Source organism: Rhododendron vialii, chromosome 10a (genome assembly GCF_030253575.1).
Source record: "Rhododendron vialii isolate Sample 1 chromosome 10a, ASM3025357v1".
NCBI classification, from domain to species: domain Eukaryota; kingdom Viridiplantae; phylum Streptophyta; class Magnoliopsida; order Ericales; family Ericaceae; genus Rhododendron; species Rhododendron vialii.
The window spans coordinates 36,175,662-36,194,643 of NC_080566.1; the positions used below are offsets into that span (position 1 = coordinate 36,175,662).

An 18,982-nucleotide genomic window follows, 5' to 3' on the forward strand; every position below is an offset into this window, starting at 1 on the left:
TGCGAACTCCTTCTCTAATTCAATTGTGCATCTAAGACCTCTCACCGCTCGGGTATTCCTTGGAACATCATTTTCCCTTTTGTTTGTTGGAACATTTGGAACCTTAGGAACAAAACTCTCTTCCAACCTACTGGAACCCCTATCTGTGATGCCATCCTTGCTACTGTCCAATCTAGTCTATCCCAAGCTACCGAATGGAATTTTATTGCTATCCCTGATTTGGTTCCACGTTCAAAGGATACGGTTTTAATCAAATGGTGTCCTCCTCCTGCCAGTTGTTTTAAGTTAAATACTAATGGCTCATGCAAGAAAGATGTAAGCGTAGCATCTGGTGGTGGGTTGATCAGGGACATGCATGGAAACTGGATCATAGGTTTTCGCAGAACAATGAGACCAATGCAGAGTTTGGAGGCTGAGTTATGGGCCCTTCGTGACGGATTACAACTAGCATTGGACAGGAAAATTACTCCAATTTATGTTGAAATGGATGCTCTTGCTGCTGTCCAATTGATCATGGGAGTTGATCAACCCCGACATTTCCTAAGTAATATTGCTCATGATTGCAGATTCTTGATGAGGAAGCTAGGAGTGGAGAAGATTGATCATATATATCGAGAAGGAAACAAATGTGCTGATGCTTTAGCTAACATGGCTTGCAATCCTATTTTATTTTCGTATTTTAGATATTGCTCCAACTTGTATTAATTCGCAACTACGCGATGACGCCTGTGGGGTTTCATACCCAAAACTCTTGTATGTTTCCTAATTTTATCTAATGCACCTAGTTTACCAAAAAAAAGAAGAAGACCAAATGATACCAAAATTATAGACCGAAATTGAAAAGGTAGAGATAAGACGACTCTTAAGACATGCAGTAAATGTAGAGAATGTGTCTTTTCGAACATTTTCGTCTTTACTGAACCTATTGAGGCTTTTGGTCATAATTTCACACCCTAATTTTAGTCAATTACTGAAAAATCATGTTTTTTAATAACAAAAAAGGAAACATTTGTGTATAGTTTTTTGATTTTTTCGCATCAATTTTGAGATTTCAATTAGTTCTTTCAAGTTTGTACCAACAAATTTAAAAAATTATCCAACGGAAGAACATTACCAAATTCATTATAAGAGACTACTTTTTGTAACCCGACTAAAATTATGAAAAAGACCCTCATACCAAAATTTTAGTGACGCATGGTAGTCACCTGAATTGGGCCGTGCAAATAGATGGTATAAGATTTTTAGTTTGGAGTTTGACTTCGCCAAACTTTAATTGGGCCCTGCAAGTAGATGATAAAGATTTTTTTTCCGTATTTACCCAATCCGTTTTGAGCCGAATTACGAGTTACCATTTAAAAAAATCTCGTAACAAAGCCAAAAACCCGACCAACGGGTAGCACTTCCTAATAATTAAGGTCCACCCAATTAACTCTTACCACCAAATATGGAGATGATATTCTCAACGCCTTTGGGACAAGGATGAGCACGAATTTAACCGTACCTTGGTGTGGGGTTCACTGTCAAATGGCTAAGCTAGCTTCACACTAACTACACGAACATTGAGTAATTTCTACCAAAATATGGGCCCATTGCTAGCGCTTTCCCAAGGACACAAATGTTTCCCAGTATATATATCTCCATTCCATTACCCTCACGACAATTGCCCTCAACTCCTCTCTCTCTCTCTCTCTCTCTTGCATCGTTTTGGCACAAATGGACAGGCTACCAAAATGTGAAGCAAATTATGTACCTCTCACTCCTCTCACCTTCTTGAAGAGGGCCTCTGCGGTTTACGCCAACCGGACCTCTATAATATACGCCGGAACCCACTTCACGTGGCGGCAAACCTATGAGCGGTGCCGCCGCATCGCTTGTTCTCTCCGGTCACTAAACATTGCCAAGAACGATGTCGTAAGTACTCTTCTTTGTCACCCGCGCATACATTGGCAAATATATGGCCAGGTAGTTGAAGCTCGCACGCGAACAAGTTTTTTTATTTATGACGATAATCCGCCTACCAAAACTATTAGTTACACTACCGTTAACAAACACGCCACAAAGGGTTGGCCAGATAGTTGAAGCTCTCGATCGCTAGCTAGACTCGACAATCAGATTCGAGTCTTGCTAGTGAACTTCCTACTGCAACTAAAAATCAAAACTTTTGTCATGCAAGCCTAGCATAGTCCATAAATGACCAAATAGTCCCCGCTCCTTTTTCATGCTTGGTTGTTAGCTAAATTGAAATATACGTACAAATAGATAGGTCCCCTAGATTTTATGCGGTTGTTAATAATCACTTATTTAATTAGCTTGATTAATTTAGGTTCCGTAGAATCGTTAATACTAACAATTAAACTAGATATTCACTACAACTTGCTTAACTAAATTGCTTGAACTTTTGTTCTTGCTTAATTACAGAAATTAAGCTATACCAAACATATCTACAAGTTATTTTTTGGTTTTAAATAAACCATAGAATAATCATAAATCCATTTTTTTTTTTTAAATTGTGAGTGATAACAACGGGCCGGGTATATATGGGGCCGATTCCGCTCACACAACATTTGACGCAAGTTTTGTGTGGGACCCCCACACAAATGATCTGAGCCGTTTAATTTATTAAAAATGCGTTTTTAAGAGTTCTTGTAAAATATCAACTCGATGGATATCAGGAAGCTAGGGCTTGATCGGTTCATTCCGTTGATTTTATAGAAAAAAATTTGGATGAACTGATTAAGCCTTTATCGATATCCGAGTGAGTTGATTTTTTTTACGAAAACACTTAAAAATATGTTTTAAAAAAGTTGAACTTCAATAATTTGCGTGAGGGTCCCACGCAAAATTTGTGTCAAATGTTGTGTGAGTGGAACCGGCTCATATGTGTGTGTGTTTTTTAGAAATTTCTCTCAAGAAAAGGCAATTTATTGGTATGGTTGGTCCTATTATATTACACAGGTATCAGTGTTGGCTCCCAATACTCCAGCAATGTATGAGATGCATTTCGCAGTGCCCATGGCTGGGGCAGTCCTCAACGCCATCAACACCAGGCTAGATGCTAAAAACATCGCCACAATTCTCAAGCACTCCGAAGCCAAGGTCTTCTTTGTGGACTACCAATACGTGCCCGTGGCCAGCGAGGCCCTCCGGCTACTAATGCCCGAGTTGGAAGGTGCCGCGGTGGCCATACCATCCATAGTACTGCCGCTAGTGGTTGTCATCGACGACATCGACTCCCCCACCGGCATCAGACTCGGTGAGCTGGAATACGAGCAGCTAGTCCACAACGGCAGTGCAAGGTTCGTCCAGGACGAGATTGAGGACGAGTGGGACCCGATCTCCCTGAACTACACCTCCGGGACAACATCGGCTCCCAAGGGAGTCGTTCTTAGCCACAGAGGTGCCTACCTGAGTACTCTGAGCCTGATTCTGGGATGGGAAATGGGAACCGAGCCTGTTTATTTGTGGTCGCTCCCCATGTTCCACTGCAACGGTTGGACCTTCACGTGGGGAGTAGCAGCTAGGGGCGGGACCAACGTGTGCATTCGCAGCACGACGGCCCAAGAGATGTATTCCAACATTGCGTTACACAAGGTAACCCACATGTGTTGCGCGCCCGTAGTCTTCAATATTCTCTTGGAAGCCAAACCGCACGGGCGCAAGAAAATCACGACCCCGGTCCAGATACTCACTGGCGGGGCACCCCCACCGCCCTCGAAACTCGAGGAGATCGAGGGACTTGGGTTCCACGTCGTCCATGCTTATGGTATCACTGAGGCCACCGGGCCTGCCCTTGTCTGCGAGTGGCAGGCCCAGTGGAACCAACTGTCGCACCATCAGCAGGCGACACTGAAGGCGCGACAGGGCATCAGCGTGTTGACACTATCGAACGTGGACGTGAAGGACTTAAACACGATGATGAGCGTACCGCACGATGGGAAAACGATGGGTGAAATCGTCATCCGCGGCAGTAGTGTCATGAAAGGATACTTCAAAGACGAAATCGCCACCGCGAAGGCCTTCCACAAGGGGTGGTTTCTCACGGGCGATATCGGAGTCATCCACCTGGACGGGTACCTAGAAATCAAGGACCGGTCGAAGGACGTTATCATATCGGGCGGCGAAAACATCAGCAGTGTCGAGGTGGAATCGGTGCTTTGCCGCCACCCCAGGGTACTGGAGGCGGCGGTGGTGGCAATGCCGCATCCGCGCTGGGGGGAGAGCCCCTGCGCCTTCGTGACCCTGAAAAGGGACTTCTCGGGCACCGTGACAGAGGCCGATATCGTCGCGCATTGCCGGAAAAACATGGCCGGATTCATGACGCCGAAGAAGGTGCAGTTCGTGGGTGAGCTGCCCAAGACTTCGACAGGGAAAATTCTGAAATTCCAGTTGAGGGAATTGGCGAAAACACTGGTGGTGACGGAGACCGATCAATCAACCAAGAAATCAACCCAGTTGAAGAGAGATCAAACACCTTGGTACCGAAATCAAGCTCATGAACAGATCATGGCTTCATCTCGTCTTTGAATTTTTATTATTTTCACTTGTAATGGATAATGAATTAATAAGGGGACCGGCTTGAAAAAGTCTCTTTGTTAGGGGTACATACCCAAGGGTTACCCCAGTGGTTCGGGCCCGATGCCGAGACTTTGAGAGTACTCCTCAAGCTCTGGGTTCGATTCCCCACCGAGTGAGTACGTGCAGTAATTAACGTAATATTATTAGCAAGAGTGTGATTATAATAAATTATTGTACAGGAACTGTTTAAATTTTTGGCAATCGAGACCTTCCGGACTATATTATGTGCTCCTCGATTAATTTCTAAAGCATTAATCCTACCGTCGACTAGCCTAGCCAAATCAGAATCATTCATGAACTTTAATTTTGCTTTGGCTCGATTCATCAAGTGGTGGTTTCGAACATCATCGTCCCATTCTTTATCCTCTTGGACCTTAGTTGGCTAAGTTTTCCCATTTGTCTTAACGGAATAAACGGATTAAAGTCCACAAAATACAGCTTTTTAGACAAATCAACCTCCTCATGACGTATATCAACTAAAAGTTCATTTAGCGGAAACAACTTATCTGAATTCCTTAAGTTATAGACAAATGTTTTAGGAGAAATTCGCCCTTAGACTAGTACATTTAGCGAAAACAACTAAAAGTTCATCTTGTTTTCTTCCTATTTCTTTTCCATGAAAACTAAATATATCCACTTGATCAATGTACGTACGAGTAGCATAGACATGCATGTCACCTATTTCTTTTCCATGAAAACTAAGTATATCCACTTGATCAATGTACATACGAGTAGCATAGACATGCATGTCACCAAATTTTGCCGGAACGATGTCGACCCCATACGAAGGATGTCCAGGCACCCGGATCCCAGTAGCAAAATAATTTTGGTGTTAAATTTCGCCAAAGAGTAACTCTACCAAAATAAGGTGAATCGGTTAAAATTGAGTAATGTGATTTGAATGTTGACATTCAAGCGGTACGGGAATATGATAAAGTGACATTGCATTTATCATGCGTTCGTTTTGGATCTTATAATCTCTACGCACGATCCCTAATGATTTTTTTTCTTTTTCTCTCCACTCATTATTCTTGCTCATTCCATCTTCAGTGGTGACGACAAGTTCCTCCACTTGTTTCGCACCTATTCTTGCCAAGTGGTCAGCAGACTCAGCACTGTGGTTATTGGAATGTCTATGTTTTTTTGTGTAAAGGTACTTTTCATATATCATCCCGATCAAATACACAAGTCAATCCAGAAAAGGATACAACTCACTCCAAGAGGTCATGCGAGACTCAATCTGAGAAAAAACAGAGCCAAAACAACAATATAAAAAACACAGCTGAAGGATCTTATGTAGCACCGACACTTAGAGGTCGGCGTGTTCCCGTGACATGGGGAAACAATAAAATACGTATGGGACACGCCATGTAGCTTGTCTAATAAGTTTTATTAAATTTTTTAAGGGGACACAGCGGATACACACGAGGGACACGTATGGGGACACGGCAAGAGTTAAATATGACAATTTTTTAAAAACTTTGGGGGGTAAATGTGTAATTGCATCAGATATTTTATAATAAATTATTTTATTTTACGATGTAATATATGATGGTTGCTTACATATATTGAAGCTTCAAGCTTATACACCTAACCATTTTTAACTGATCTACAATAAATATTATTTATTTATTTATTTATTTCTGCAGTGTCTGTGTCCCCGATTTTTAAGAATTTCCGTGTCTCGTATCCGTATCTGTATTCTTGTCCGAGTCCGTATCTGTGTCCATGCTACATAGGAAGGATCCACTGGGGAATGTTCCACGCCCCGCAAATCTCCCCGTTTTCCTGGGTGTCTGTCACATTCCTCCGAGACAGCATACCATCTGTAATTGAGTTACAGATTTTAGCACTAGCAAAGCAAGCTTTTTCTCAGGCGATTCCGCCTTAGAGTGCAGATTAAACCAAATCATCTCATCATCGATCCCATCGCATAGGGTTCCTGCGCACTTGGATTTTGCCTCAACACATCTGCTCAGAGAGCACCAGAACAAGGACAATCAATAAAAACACATGATTGTGTGTACTCCACATTACCACTATTGCACAGCACTTGTGTGTATACCCCAAGCCATCAATCTGTCGTGGGACAAAGGCAGATACTGTACAAAGGACTCCAACGATCCGAACAAAATAAGAGAAAACGACAAACAAACATAAAATCATGCAAAAATTGACAACCGCTTTGATGGAAATCAATGATCCGCGGATGTGACTTTAAAACTCAAACAATGTTGCATAGCCAACCACAAAATAAAGGCCCACCCAGGCACTTGTTTTTTTGAACCACTCAACTTTGCACCATTCCTGAGTGTTGCTAGACCACTTGTTATACATACATGGTACAACAGAAGAAATATGTGGACATTGATGGCCAGTACTATATAGTCTTTATTTACAGAAATTTCAAAAGATGCAATGATATGAGGACTAGTACTACTCCTTTGAAATGTCTTTTCCCTATCCTGTCGCCCAAAAGTTTGCAATAACTTATACTCAAGTAACCAATAGTTAGAAAAATTATTCAATACTCAAGCACTATACTCCCTTTCCTTACATAACTTCTGGAGCCTATATGTAGGTCTCGAGGGGATCCCACGTGTTATGTGAGGAGAGGGAGTAAACTCCCGGAGTATTGACCAATCGTTGTCTGTAAAAGGGTTGTCTCTGGAGAGGAGAGAAATTATGAGATGCTCGGGAGCAAAGCCATGAGACTCTAAAAGTGTTGTGATTGGTGAAAACCTACGGAACTCATAACTTTTGTGTTGAAAGTTTGGGGGGACAAAGTGACATGTGTGGTATATTGTGAATGGTGGGGAGCATTGCTATGAGAGCACTCAATGAACTCCGCCAAAGGTATCCTCTGTATGTTCATTTCAGTTTATTTTCAACGACAAGAAGTGATTTCAAAATTCTCGTTCACATGAATAAACATAAACTCGCAAAAAATTTACATTAGGCTCCGTTTGTTTGAGCGTAAAATATCTTCGGTAAAATATTTTACCTATTTTCTGGTATTTGATAGTGTAAAAAATAAGGAAAACATTTTACATTAAGGTTTTGTTTGTTTCGGCATAAAGTATTTTATTTTTACTCATTTTCCGCCTTTTGGCTAGATAAAACAAAGTAAAACATTTTCCGAAGTAAAACATTTTCCTTCATTATTGGGGCACAAATGTTTTCCTCTAATTATTTCCGTAAGTTGTTTTTGTTTTCCATCATTCGCTTAAGCTGAAATTCAGTGCACTCACTGCCAACCAAATCCAAAACTATCACACCCAATTATTACACATATAACTCCATGCATTACTTATCCCGCACTTAATAAATGCATTACTTATCCGAGACCTTTAATCGTCAAAACTATTGTTTTGGAAAATATTTTCACATGCTAACCAAACACCGGAAAATAAAAGTTTAAAGTATGTTTTTTTTTTAAAACATCTTACATTGTAAAATATTTTACGTCGAAACAAACGGAGCCTAATTGGATGAAAATGACTTACCCTTAAATTTTCCGTAAGTTATTTTCTAAAATGAACCCGCTGCCTTCTATTGCAATTCTCACTGCTCAGTTTCTTCGATCGTCAGTTCTGACAAGTTCAATTCTAATATTCTCAGATCTCTCCACCGTTTAAATTCCCCCCCACCCTCTACAATATTTTTTCGATTTCTGAAAATACTTTTCAAGTGTCAACCAAACACCGGAAAATAAAAGTTTGAAATTTGTTTTTTGAAAAAACATTTTACATGGAAACAAACGGAGCCTAAATTTATAGTTAAATACAAGACGACAAATATGATCTTGTATTTGTCATTCATATATGACGTAACTGATCTCTCCTATCGATTGAAAAAAAAAACAAAACAAAATAAAACAAAAAACAAACAAGCAGTCCCTAAATCGAAATACATATACTTTCCACTTCATCCAAGATAGACACTTTATTCATGCGGTTCATGCTCCTTAACTACTTGTTTTTTTTTAATTTTCCCATTCCACTAACCATTCTTTTTCAGCTCCAAAAAATAGTTGAAGCAAAATCCTTCCAAATCCCGACACATACCAATGCACATTGTTGAAGTGTTGTATATTAGGCTTTTCACTACTTGGAATGGAAACTTGAATCGAAATCCAACCCTAAATTGATGTTGCTCTACCCTACAACCTATAACATACCCATATAAATTCTCATGTGGTGCTATATTTTTGGATTTCTTGGAAAGAAAATCTATGAATTGATTGATTTCCCCAGCCACCTAATTAATCATGCAATCTCTCTTGCATCAATTAAATTCCAATTGCATTTTTCTAGCTAGGTTGTTCCAACCACCTTTCATTTTTCAATTCGATAATTAAGATCGTGAACCACGTTATAAAGGGCCGTGGGTTGGGGAGATACCACTTCTGAGCCTGAAATTGTGGATAAGGGTTAGACTAGGAGGAAGATATTTTGCATGATATTTTTACTGAAATTACACAGGAACAGAGGGATATCGATATAGGTGACCTGGTCGAGGTCTCGTTGAACTAAGGTGGAGATTGATTGAATTTGATTTGGTAGAAGTTATGGATGTTAAATGAAACGCAGAAGCTACTCTTTTCTTCTTTCCAATGTACTTACTTTATAAAGACGCGAGCACATGCATATATCTATATTGTAATATAGAGTGAATAATGTGTAAACATACAAACAAATTAAGTAACATCCACGGCCGTTCGATTCTATTTTTGTGTCAAGGTTGTAACCATTAGCTCATTTCTCTTTAAACAATAAGTACAGAGAATATTTTCCTAATAGATCTACCATGTTCTTCTCCAATTCACTTTTTAGGCAATGTGTAGATTGCATTTATCTGGTAGAGCAGTCAGGTAGAGAGGGTACTTGACGCTATCTTACATTCCGACGCATCCTAGTTTTTGATAATTAAGTCAGGATGTCCGAGCACAAGACACACGTGCAAATATAAGGATATGCGTTTCTACGGAGGAAAAAAAAAAAAATCTTTCATCCCATGCATATATATATGCTAAAGTTACTCTTAAGAGCCGATTTTTCGCACGTAAGACAATAAGGGGCCACTAGTTCAGCAGTGAAAGTCGGTTCACTAAATCAAGGCTGTTACTTTGTACAAATTTATCCCATTGAGATTCATTCCGAGCGTATAAATGCAAAACAAACCCTTCAATTTATAAAGCTTGATGAGTACACAAATGAGAGAGAGAGAGAGAGAGAGAGAGAGAGAGAGAGAGAGAGAGAGAGAGAGAGAGAGTGAGTGAGTGTGTGTTCCACACAAAAATGTCAGTGTTAATTAAGTGATCAAAAGGCCTTCTGTTGGCTACATAGATTATGGTTTCACATAACTCACATGTCAATTTTTTTTTAAAAAAAACGGACGTTTGAACCAGTCTGAGCACACCTCATCTAATTACGGAGTCATGAAGTTAACAACTAGGCGAATCTTCCGGTGCCCCAAACATAAAAATGTTTACCCCTTACCCTTCGGAGGTTTTTCTCGATCGCATGTCAAATTATCCTTTTGATACGATGCCAAAGAGACAAAATTATTCTTTCTTTTTCTTTTTCTGTTTTGGGATTGGATGCTAGCTATATCATTGCTTTTTTTGATTGGATGCTAGCTATATCATTACTTTTTTTTAAAGTTAGCCTTAAGCGAAAAGAAGTGTGTCTTGAAGATTTTGGACAGCCATAATAAGAAGAGAAAATCTTGTTCACAGAGCAGCAGTAAATTATACTAATGTTTACGGAGCTCAATTTCGGTTGTCCAAAAATGTTTTGGATGGTTTGAATTTTTAAAAAACTATTCGCATGAATAGTTATAGTTTAACTATTCGAGCAAATAGTTTTTTTAAAATCCGGATCATTGATCGCCGAAACGAACGGCTGACATTACACGGCTCCATAAATAAGTTGTTTGCAGCTGCTCCGGAAATAAGTTTCTCTCTTATAAGAAACGTTGGTATCAATTGAGAGGGGCAGAAAAAAGTTGAGTGCTGCCCCATCTTCGCTTTACCCAGTTATATATGCAGTAGTCAAACCCTAATCCCCACATATAATTTATTTTCGTACTCCACTTTTAGAGTGGAGATAGTAAATTTTGAAATGCAAATATCAATATCACTTTTTTAGAAGTGTCCTGTGTTTTGGATGTGGAAAAATTGAAAAGAAAGCACGACTCTAAACATGACCATTTGGGTGAAAACCCTATAAATTCAACCATTTTAAGAAACGAAATGTAGAGGGTTTGCTTGTTTTTTTTGGACTTGGGGATGCCTTCGATTGCCAAGATGAGAAGCCGGATTGGCCGCTCTGCAACCGCTCTATAGAAAGATGCTTAGCAGCATCTCTCATTCCGTTTTTTGTTTGGTTTGAGATCTGGCGAGGTTATTGAGGGTTTTTTTAGAGTCTGCTGTTTGAATGATTCTGGGCAGGTTTTGTAAGGGCATCGGTTTTGGCTATGTCTTGTTTTGTTTTGGTTCGGTTTGGTATTATCTCCAGTTGTAGGTGTTTCTTGGTTGGAATCCGTAGCTTAGAGGTGTTTGGGCTTTTCGTTTGGCCATTTTTTCTTTTGGCCCTTGGCGTCTTGCCTTCGTAATTTTTGGGTCCTAGTTTGTCATTGCCGTTGTGTCTTTGGTCTATTTAATCTCCGTTTCCTTTTCAAAAATTAATAAAGAAAAATGAGAATAAATTCTTTACACCGCCGGTGTAAACATTTGTTTCCTCCAAATCAATTACTCCATCCGTCTATTTTTAAGTGTCCTGCTTCGTAACTCCAACTTTTTAAAAAGACATCATCATTATACCTTTCACATCAACTTTTTCCTCCATTTTCCCTACTTACCCATCATCATTACACTTTTATTTACTAACTTTTTAAAATGGAATCTACTTTTAGGGGCAAAATGGAAAATTCACCAATTTTTACCCACTAACTTTACAAAATGGACACTTATTAAGGGACAGCCCAAAATGGAATACTGGACTATAAAATAGGAACGGAGGGAGTACATTGCGCCACGTTGCAAAACAATGGTCCCAATCAATAAAACATGGCGACGTAGCGCAATATAATTGATTTGGAGGAAACAAATGTTTACACCGGCGGTATAAAGAATTTATTCTCAAGAAAAATTAGGGCGAACGATTCCATATTTCATTTAACCTTGCCATTCTGTTTCTCTTCACTTACCAAACACTAGATCCAAACATAACACCAGTCATTTCGTTAGTGTATCTTCCAAAATTACTGATTCATTTTGCATTTAAACCGATTACGCGTTTTTATACACAACTTTTCTAAACATTTCTTGAAGATTTATTAGGGTAAAGCATAAACGCCATACACGAATAAGGTTTGAATTTTGAGAATTTCTTTGTACTAATTTTAAAGTGCTGCATTCACACACACAAAAACACCAAATCATTTACAAGTTTCCGTCAAGTGCGCCATGAGCTTTTTGAACTTCCATTACACGATACATCATGATCATCGTCCATCAACTGTCACATTGAGACACACAAAAGCTCAAAAGCACAATCAGATATCATTGCCATATGAACAGAACTCAGAAGCAAATATACTCGTGAAGATCAAAAACATATACTACGTAAATAAAATGACTGTATCTTTCTAAAAATGTTTTCTGGAAACCCAATTCTGAAACCACCGCCAAACACGAATCTTTTTACTTACTCATCTGCCTAGTAATATCCTTCACTGAGAATTCCTAGAAAAGAAATTCATGGGAACGGTAAGGGGGGACCAAGAGGTAAGAAGCTCTGGTTTCAAGACAAGAAAGCGTGTAAAAAATAGTAGCCGAAGCTCTGGATAGAGTCATCCGTACACTGATGTTCACAGAGCCGAAGCTGTGCAGATCCGATGCATGTGAGTCCCATATTGCACTTGTGGGATCCACGTGCATTGGGCGACCCTGTGTCCGGATCCCCATCCCCGCATCCCTAGCACTGCTCAAAAAGTATACTTGATCTAAAATGGAAAACACAAAAGTCATTCCATTAGCAGATCACGAAGCCTTGTTTAAAGCAGGTGCAATTGATTAAAAGAAATAGGGGGAGTCTCATTGTTAGCTCCTTGGGGAAGGAGCAAGTTGACTTTTACGAAACGAAATGACAATTACCAGCCCTCAGTCCACTAAACGAGGCAACATCATAAGAGGTGTGAAGCATCAAATCTTTTGTGATGGAAGGCATGTTATCTATCGCAAATAGCCAAATAGATGAATTATATCACAAAGCTATGTGGAGAACCGACCCCATCACATGACGCAAGGCCCCCCCCCCCCCCCCCCCCCCCCCCCCCTCCACAAGGATTGTGGGAACCATCAATCACAAAAAGTCAATAACAGACACAAACAAGTTTCTACAGGCGGGCTGGTGAATGGAAAGGTGACAAGCGCACAACATAGCTGAAAGAATGCATGGACACCAGAGCAAGGAGGAAATGGGAATCACAAATCAAGGAAGTGGGCTGCTCGACGGATACAATCACTGACCAAGCACAAAGTGGGAATCACAAATCAATAAGTGGATTGGGCACTTATTGAACACATACGAATCATCGTGTTCATGAATTCGTGGATGAAAAACTAAAGGGAAGGATGAGGGACAGGCATGTGCTTCCAAAACCCTTTGTGGACCCATCATGTGACAGTGAAATTGTAACAGACAGTGCCACGGTAATTCGGCTGGAGACCATCAATTACATTGTCCTTGGCAGATACATGCAAAGGTGTTATAGGTGTAAAATCACAGGTACAATAGGACAAGGTGATTAGGTGAGTGCAAATCCACATAGTGTCCCTCCAGGTGATTTGCACTTGTGTAAGATTAGAAGCCAAGAGAAGCTTAATAGCGGATCAAAAAAAAAAAAAAAAACAGAGAAGCTTAATTATCTTATTTCAACGAACAAAGAAATTAAGAGGTTACACAACAAATCTGAAAAATTCAGGCACTTTGTTTACTCATGTATATTCTTTCTTCGGATCGGAAGGGTAAACTCATTGCAAGTGTACCTACGGATAAAGTTTAGGTTACATGATATCACCAGTTGATTAAAATTGCCTCAATTTTTAAAAACATCCTACTACAGCAAGAGGGAAAGAAAATACAACAAAATAACGATGAAGCGGAAACTCAAAAAGCATAGGTCAAAGAAGATTACAGGAAACAGTTAGGCACAGCATGATGCAGCTCGGGATCCTTCTGTTGGTCTTTCCACAAGAACCATCCCTGCTGGATTTTGAGCAGGCTGAGCTCTAGGCAACCTCTTAGCTATTTCCGAAACCAAAAAGCACGATTCCAATTAGCAGGTCATCGGCAGAGTAAATATTGAGAACCAAAACTAGAAAGTTGACAAACAAGAGAAATAACATCAAACGAATACCTGACGCAATGTAAGAGTGATAGAATTGGAAGTAAAATATCATAGATCAGTGATAAGGTTCAACTACGATCATCTCCCAATAGTAAATATACAACTATCTTAAGTGTCATGCTTAGCTATGACCCTTTTTTTTTTTTCTTAACAAGGCAATCTTATAAAGGGACCACGCCCGAAAACTCAAGGAGATGGCCTTGAGAACAAGCTAACCATACAAGTCAGAGAGAAAAAAACAAGACTCAACTGGGCCAAACACAATCTCACACTAAAATCAAATTAGTTCACGGATACCGATATGGTTGGTACTGGTTTGATTGGTGGTAGCACTTGAACCCATATTGTCTCTCAGAAACACAAAGAAGAGAGTATGAAAGTTAGGCATTTAAGTTGTTTTCTTACCTATTAGCATATGGATAGCTTAGTCATTGTTCTAGTTAGGGTTCTCTTTTCCCTTGTAAATTTATTTTGTGAAATCAGTCTTGTTACTTGTACGATAGGGCTAGCAGTGACAGGGTATTAGAGCCCAGCTGATGGAGTATTCGTGACATGTGGCTTCCAGAACCCTAACTGAAGCCTTCCTTGTCGAAGTTCAGGAAGGCCTCTCGGTTACCAACAGGGCAATGCAATCCCAGTTGAACAGAGACGTCCGATAATGAAGTTATATTACTTAATCCAAGAGACCTTTCCAAGCCATGTACACTATTAATGTGCACTACAAAACCAGAGTTCCCACAAGATGGCATTCAATAGTTTATTTTCTCATGAAAGTGGAATCCACTTGGGGATCCCTATGAGAACACAAAAAACAGATCAAAATTACACGTATTGGGATAACATAAACCAAAAACAAGAGATAATAACCTTCTTGTGGAGTAAAATACTTGTATACTAACAGAAGGAAGAACAGACAAATAGCGAGCAACCATGCAGCTCATAACCAAATTCCAAAGATAGTAGGCAACTCTCCCCATTCAAGAGTAAGACTCAGAAACACACCTATTTCATAGAAAATATCATTGACATTAGCAGCAGTTTTGGCAGAGGTTTCGATGAAAAAAAGACCAATTTCCTCAGCATACGCTCGTGCCTCCTGCAAAGTTATTGATCAGAAGCAGATCATATAAGCAAACCACAGCAAACATCACGCCTAAAGAGAGAATACTTTGAATCTGCAACTCCTGTTATGCATTTGCAAAGTTAAAGCAAATCCGTAAGTAAAATAAGATGGAAGTTTCATAACGCGTAGGTGATAACATAAAAGCCACTAAGTGAAAAAATAAAAAATAAATAAGATGGCATGCAAGAAATGAATGGAGGTATGGCAATGCCATGATTGCAGTCAAGACATTGTAATTTAGATTAACCAGCCCCCATATACAAGTTGTGACTTGTGAGAATCAAATTTGAAATGACACTCTTGTGGGATACAGGGCACAGTCAAGGTTGATGATCAGTTTGTGAACCTCGAAGTCCAAGACGCTCTCTGAGGAACATCCAGACAATGGTTTTCCTTCCAGTGTTGATATCGCTTTTTCAGGCAACAGTTTGGTGGTAGTGATGAAGAGGAAGGGCCAGAGTAACCAAAAAGGATGATTTGGGGGGATGCTTCTGTTTCCAGATGTGGAGGAGCCTGATGCTGAGAAGGCTTTGTTCTGGGGGGATGCCTCTTTAACAAAAGAGACTGGGAAATCAGTTTTCGACCCTATTTCGTTGGTGACGCTTCCTCCAAGCCATAAGTAACATAGAGAAACCAATTACATGGATGGGTAAGTTGGGATCACGTTATGACAATCGTTGAGGAGATAGAGGTGTATTAAAGGTTCAGGAGATAGAGGTGCACCTTAAATAATCACTTAGAGGTTGATGATCTTGGGTCAATGGTTCTTAACAAAGTTGGCATTTCTTCGAGTGGTGGTGAGACTTTGCTTGATTCTATTGAGGGTAGTAAGAAATTTTGAGTAACTGAACAAGAAGTACGGTTTCTGAGGATACGTCACAGGAAAGGCTTTAAATCTTCTACGAAGGATAGAGAACTTAAATGCCTACAATCTTCAGTTAACTAACAAGAAGAAAAGCAAAGGCATAAAAGGGGATAGGAAGGAAGAATTTTTTGGGTTTTAGACTCACAAATGATTTCAGGGGGTAACTTACACAAGAAGCATCCTAGCGTCAAATCAGCAGTTATTAAAAAAGCACAGGGAGATAAATAGAAAGCCAGGACTCCTGGGGAGAAAATACTCTATATGCGGCATGGGATCTGTTTTTACTTGTTTTTTTGGAAGTTTGAATCAAGGTTGCTTGTGGGTGTTGGTTTGATCCCTTTTTTTTTCATTTTCTTGTTCTCTTTTCTTTTTTCCTGGCGGTTTGCCAGGTTCCACCACTGCTTCTTGGAGTTCATTGTGGGGACTGATGGACTGCTCAAATCGAACCTGCCTGCATTTGGACTGTGAACCCTCGGCAGTTGATCTAATAACATCTCTGTTTTATGCCAATAAGAGAAGAAAAAAACCACAAATTAAATAAAAGTTTAAGGGGGGTTAATCTACTGAACTAGATCGAAAAATTGAGCATGTATCCATTGTATGATCTCTATCAGAAGGCATGATATCTGAATAACACTAAGACATGAAAAAGAAAGCAATTCGACAGTATATGTAAGCACAAAGCAGGAGGGGCAGGACTATCCACAGCAGAAAGACAGTAGTCGCCGACATAACAAAAAGAATACCGTTATGCTCTATACATGCACTTATTTGTATGTGACAGAGAATGTAGAACTTACTTCTACCGGCACTTCCCTCTTATCTGCCAAATCGGCTTTATTTCCAGCAAGAGTCATCACCATGTTAGGATTACCTGTACAAACCACATGAAATGGTCAAATGACAGGAACATTTGAGTCAGAAAACCTTATCTCAGCACAACTCTTCCCGAGCACCTTGCTTCTGAAGTTCTTGCACCCACTTCTTAGCCCGTGCAAAGGAGTCCTAATGAACTCAAGGAAAAGAGAAATCCAATCAGCAATAGAAAATTACAAAGGATATAATACAAAATACAAAAACCGCACAATTAGCAGTAGCGAACATACAAGTTCTTATGCAAGAGCAGAAGAGCTTCTCCAATGGTTTGCTAAAATTGCATGCCATTGGAAAAAAATTGGCATGAAGCTCAACAACAAGCTTGCCAATGGCTAGGTATAGCGCTTGCGAAATTCATCTATTTAAAAGTAAGAAGCAGAATACGATTATGCTAAATTCATCTATTTACTAGGAAGAAGCAGAAACTGGAGGTACTCGTAACACAACTAACTTTTATTATCTCAAAAGTACATACATAATTACCCTTCTCTCACACTCTCTCACACATCCACTCTCAATCTCTCGTAGCTTTGACCTCACTGGTGGTGGGGGGAGACCCCACAATCTCTCTCCTCTCTTCTCTCTGTTTTCCCACACTATAATCTGAATACACTTACATATACTAATACTAATACATAGTTACAATCCAACACAGCCACACATTTGCATCTAACATCCAACGCCCTCTTCAATTCCAGACATCACACACCTCTCCACTCTCGTGTTGTCTGTCAACACATGGAGGACCCCACAACAAGTTTACCATTCCTAACAGTAGACATATTCTAAGTAAATTAGTAGAGGTGCGCGTAGAACACCTAAGTTATCAAAAATAAATGTATGTATTAGTATAGGAGAGAGATCGAACCGTGCTAGTGATATCATAGACGATGATAGCAGCAGCTGCACCTCTGTAGTACATCGGTGCCAAGCTGTGGTACCTCTCTTGGCCGGCAGTGTCCCAGATCTCGAACTTCAACGTCTCGTCGCCCACCGCCAGCGTTTGCGAGAAGAACGCCGCTCCGATCGTCGATTCCTACCACCACCACCACCACAATCACAATCACAAATCACAAATCACAAACCACAAATCACTAATCCCTAACCAACCTCGTCAACTACAATAAAATTACAACTCTGGAAACATTAGCAAAACCAAGAAAGAGAGATTGTGCACCTGGAATTCGAAGAATTGACCTTTGACGAAGCGCAGGACGAGGCTCGATTTTCCGGCTCCCATGTCGCCGAGTAATACCTTGGAGTTAGATTATGAATCGTCATAGGAAATTGAAGGTAACAGAATTATGGAGATAAAAATTGAAGGTAGATATTGAACTCACGAGTTTTGCATTGCGAGTGTTCTGACCCATCGTTGCCATGATTCTCGACTGATTTTGAGGTCTTTCGTGAGCTTCGAGAGAGAGAGAGACAGAGGTTTCAGCTTGCAGGCGCAACGTGCCCAAGGAAGAAAGGCATAGTATTCACTGCGTCCCAATTTCTTTGTCTATTTTCAATGTTTATGTCAGTTAATTGCTTATATTAAATATTTTAGAGTTTTTTTCCTTGTATATTTTCTCAAAAAAATTGGGTAAAAACCATAATTTATTTTTTTTTTTATTCCTCTCGTCGAACCAATAGTACATAAAGGTTTGATGCAAAACTAGCAAACGCGAAAAAAACAATTGAACTAGTACAAAACAAAACAAAAATGTAGTTTACAACTTGTAATTTAGCGAAAACGGAGCCTAGACTCATAATACTATTTAAGAGAAGATTTACATTTTAATATGTTCCTAGCATTTTTGATCTTCCAATATAGATCTTCAAAAATATGAAATATGTAATTTGTTTAATAGTTCTTGATTGATTCTATAATAAAAAGATTTTAAAACTATATAAAAATTATTACTATATTAAAAGATGTAAATAATTAAAAATAGCATGAACATTGAAAATGAAAAAACAAAATAGAATGGAGGCAGCAGCTAAAGTTTGCCAACCATTGAAGAAGACAAGTCGGTGAGTTGGATGGTGGCTTACGGATAAGAGAAGTGGACAAGCAAACAACGCTAACACATACGTCCGTGCATAGATCAGAATAATGTGTCTAAGATGGAGAAGTTTTT

At 39.6% G+C, this 18,982-nt stretch overlaps 2 protein-coding genes across 7 annotated transcripts; one reads left to right on the plus strand and one right to left on the minus strand.

The window, feature by feature from the left end:
• Window positions 1-1,663: 1,663 nt before the first annotated feature.
• Window positions 1,664-4,776, plus strand: LOC131302704 (trans-cinnamate:CoA ligase, peroxisomal-like). Its single transcript, XM_058329478.1, has 2 exons — window positions 1,664-1,911; window positions 2,956-4,776. Exons 1-2 carry the CDS (start codon window positions 1,714-1,716, stop codon window positions 4,522-4,524), a joined length of 1,767 nt encoding a protein of 588 aa, XP_058185461.1. The 5' UTR covers window positions 1,664-1,713; the 3' UTR covers window positions 4,525-4,776.
• A 7,100-nt stretch (window positions 4,777-11,876) lies between these two features.
• LOC131302705 (ras-related protein RHN1-like) lies at window positions 11,877-18,825 on the minus strand. Of its 6 annotated transcripts, XR_009191888.1 has the most exons (9): window positions 18,197-18,358; window positions 18,034-18,111; window positions 17,725-17,892; window positions 16,937-16,985; window positions 16,781-16,854; window positions 14,995-15,088; window positions 13,780-13,889; window positions 12,443-12,585; window positions 12,183-12,325 (listed from the first exon to the last, which is right to left on the minus strand). XR_009191888.1 is itself a non-coding variant. In XM_058329484.1 (8 exons), exons 1-7 carry the CDS (start codon window positions 18,233-18,235, stop codon window positions 13,789-13,791), a joined length of 603 nt encoding a protein of 200 aa, XP_058185467.1. In that variant the 5' UTR covers window positions 18,236-18,825; the 3' UTR covers window positions 11,877-12,098; window positions 13,780-13,788. The 6 variants fall into 6 exon arrangements, 5 of the variants coding, with proteins under 5 accessions (XP_058185467.1, XP_058185464.1, XP_058185463.1 ...); XM_058329484.1 differs by lacking the exons at window positions 12,183-12,325; window positions 12,443-12,585 and adding an exon at window positions 11,877-12,098 and having other exon boundaries at window positions 18,197-18,825; XM_058329481.1 differs by lacking the exon at window positions 12,443-12,585 and having other exon boundaries at window positions 11,877-12,325.
• Window positions 18,826-18,982: the final 157 nt, after the last annotated feature.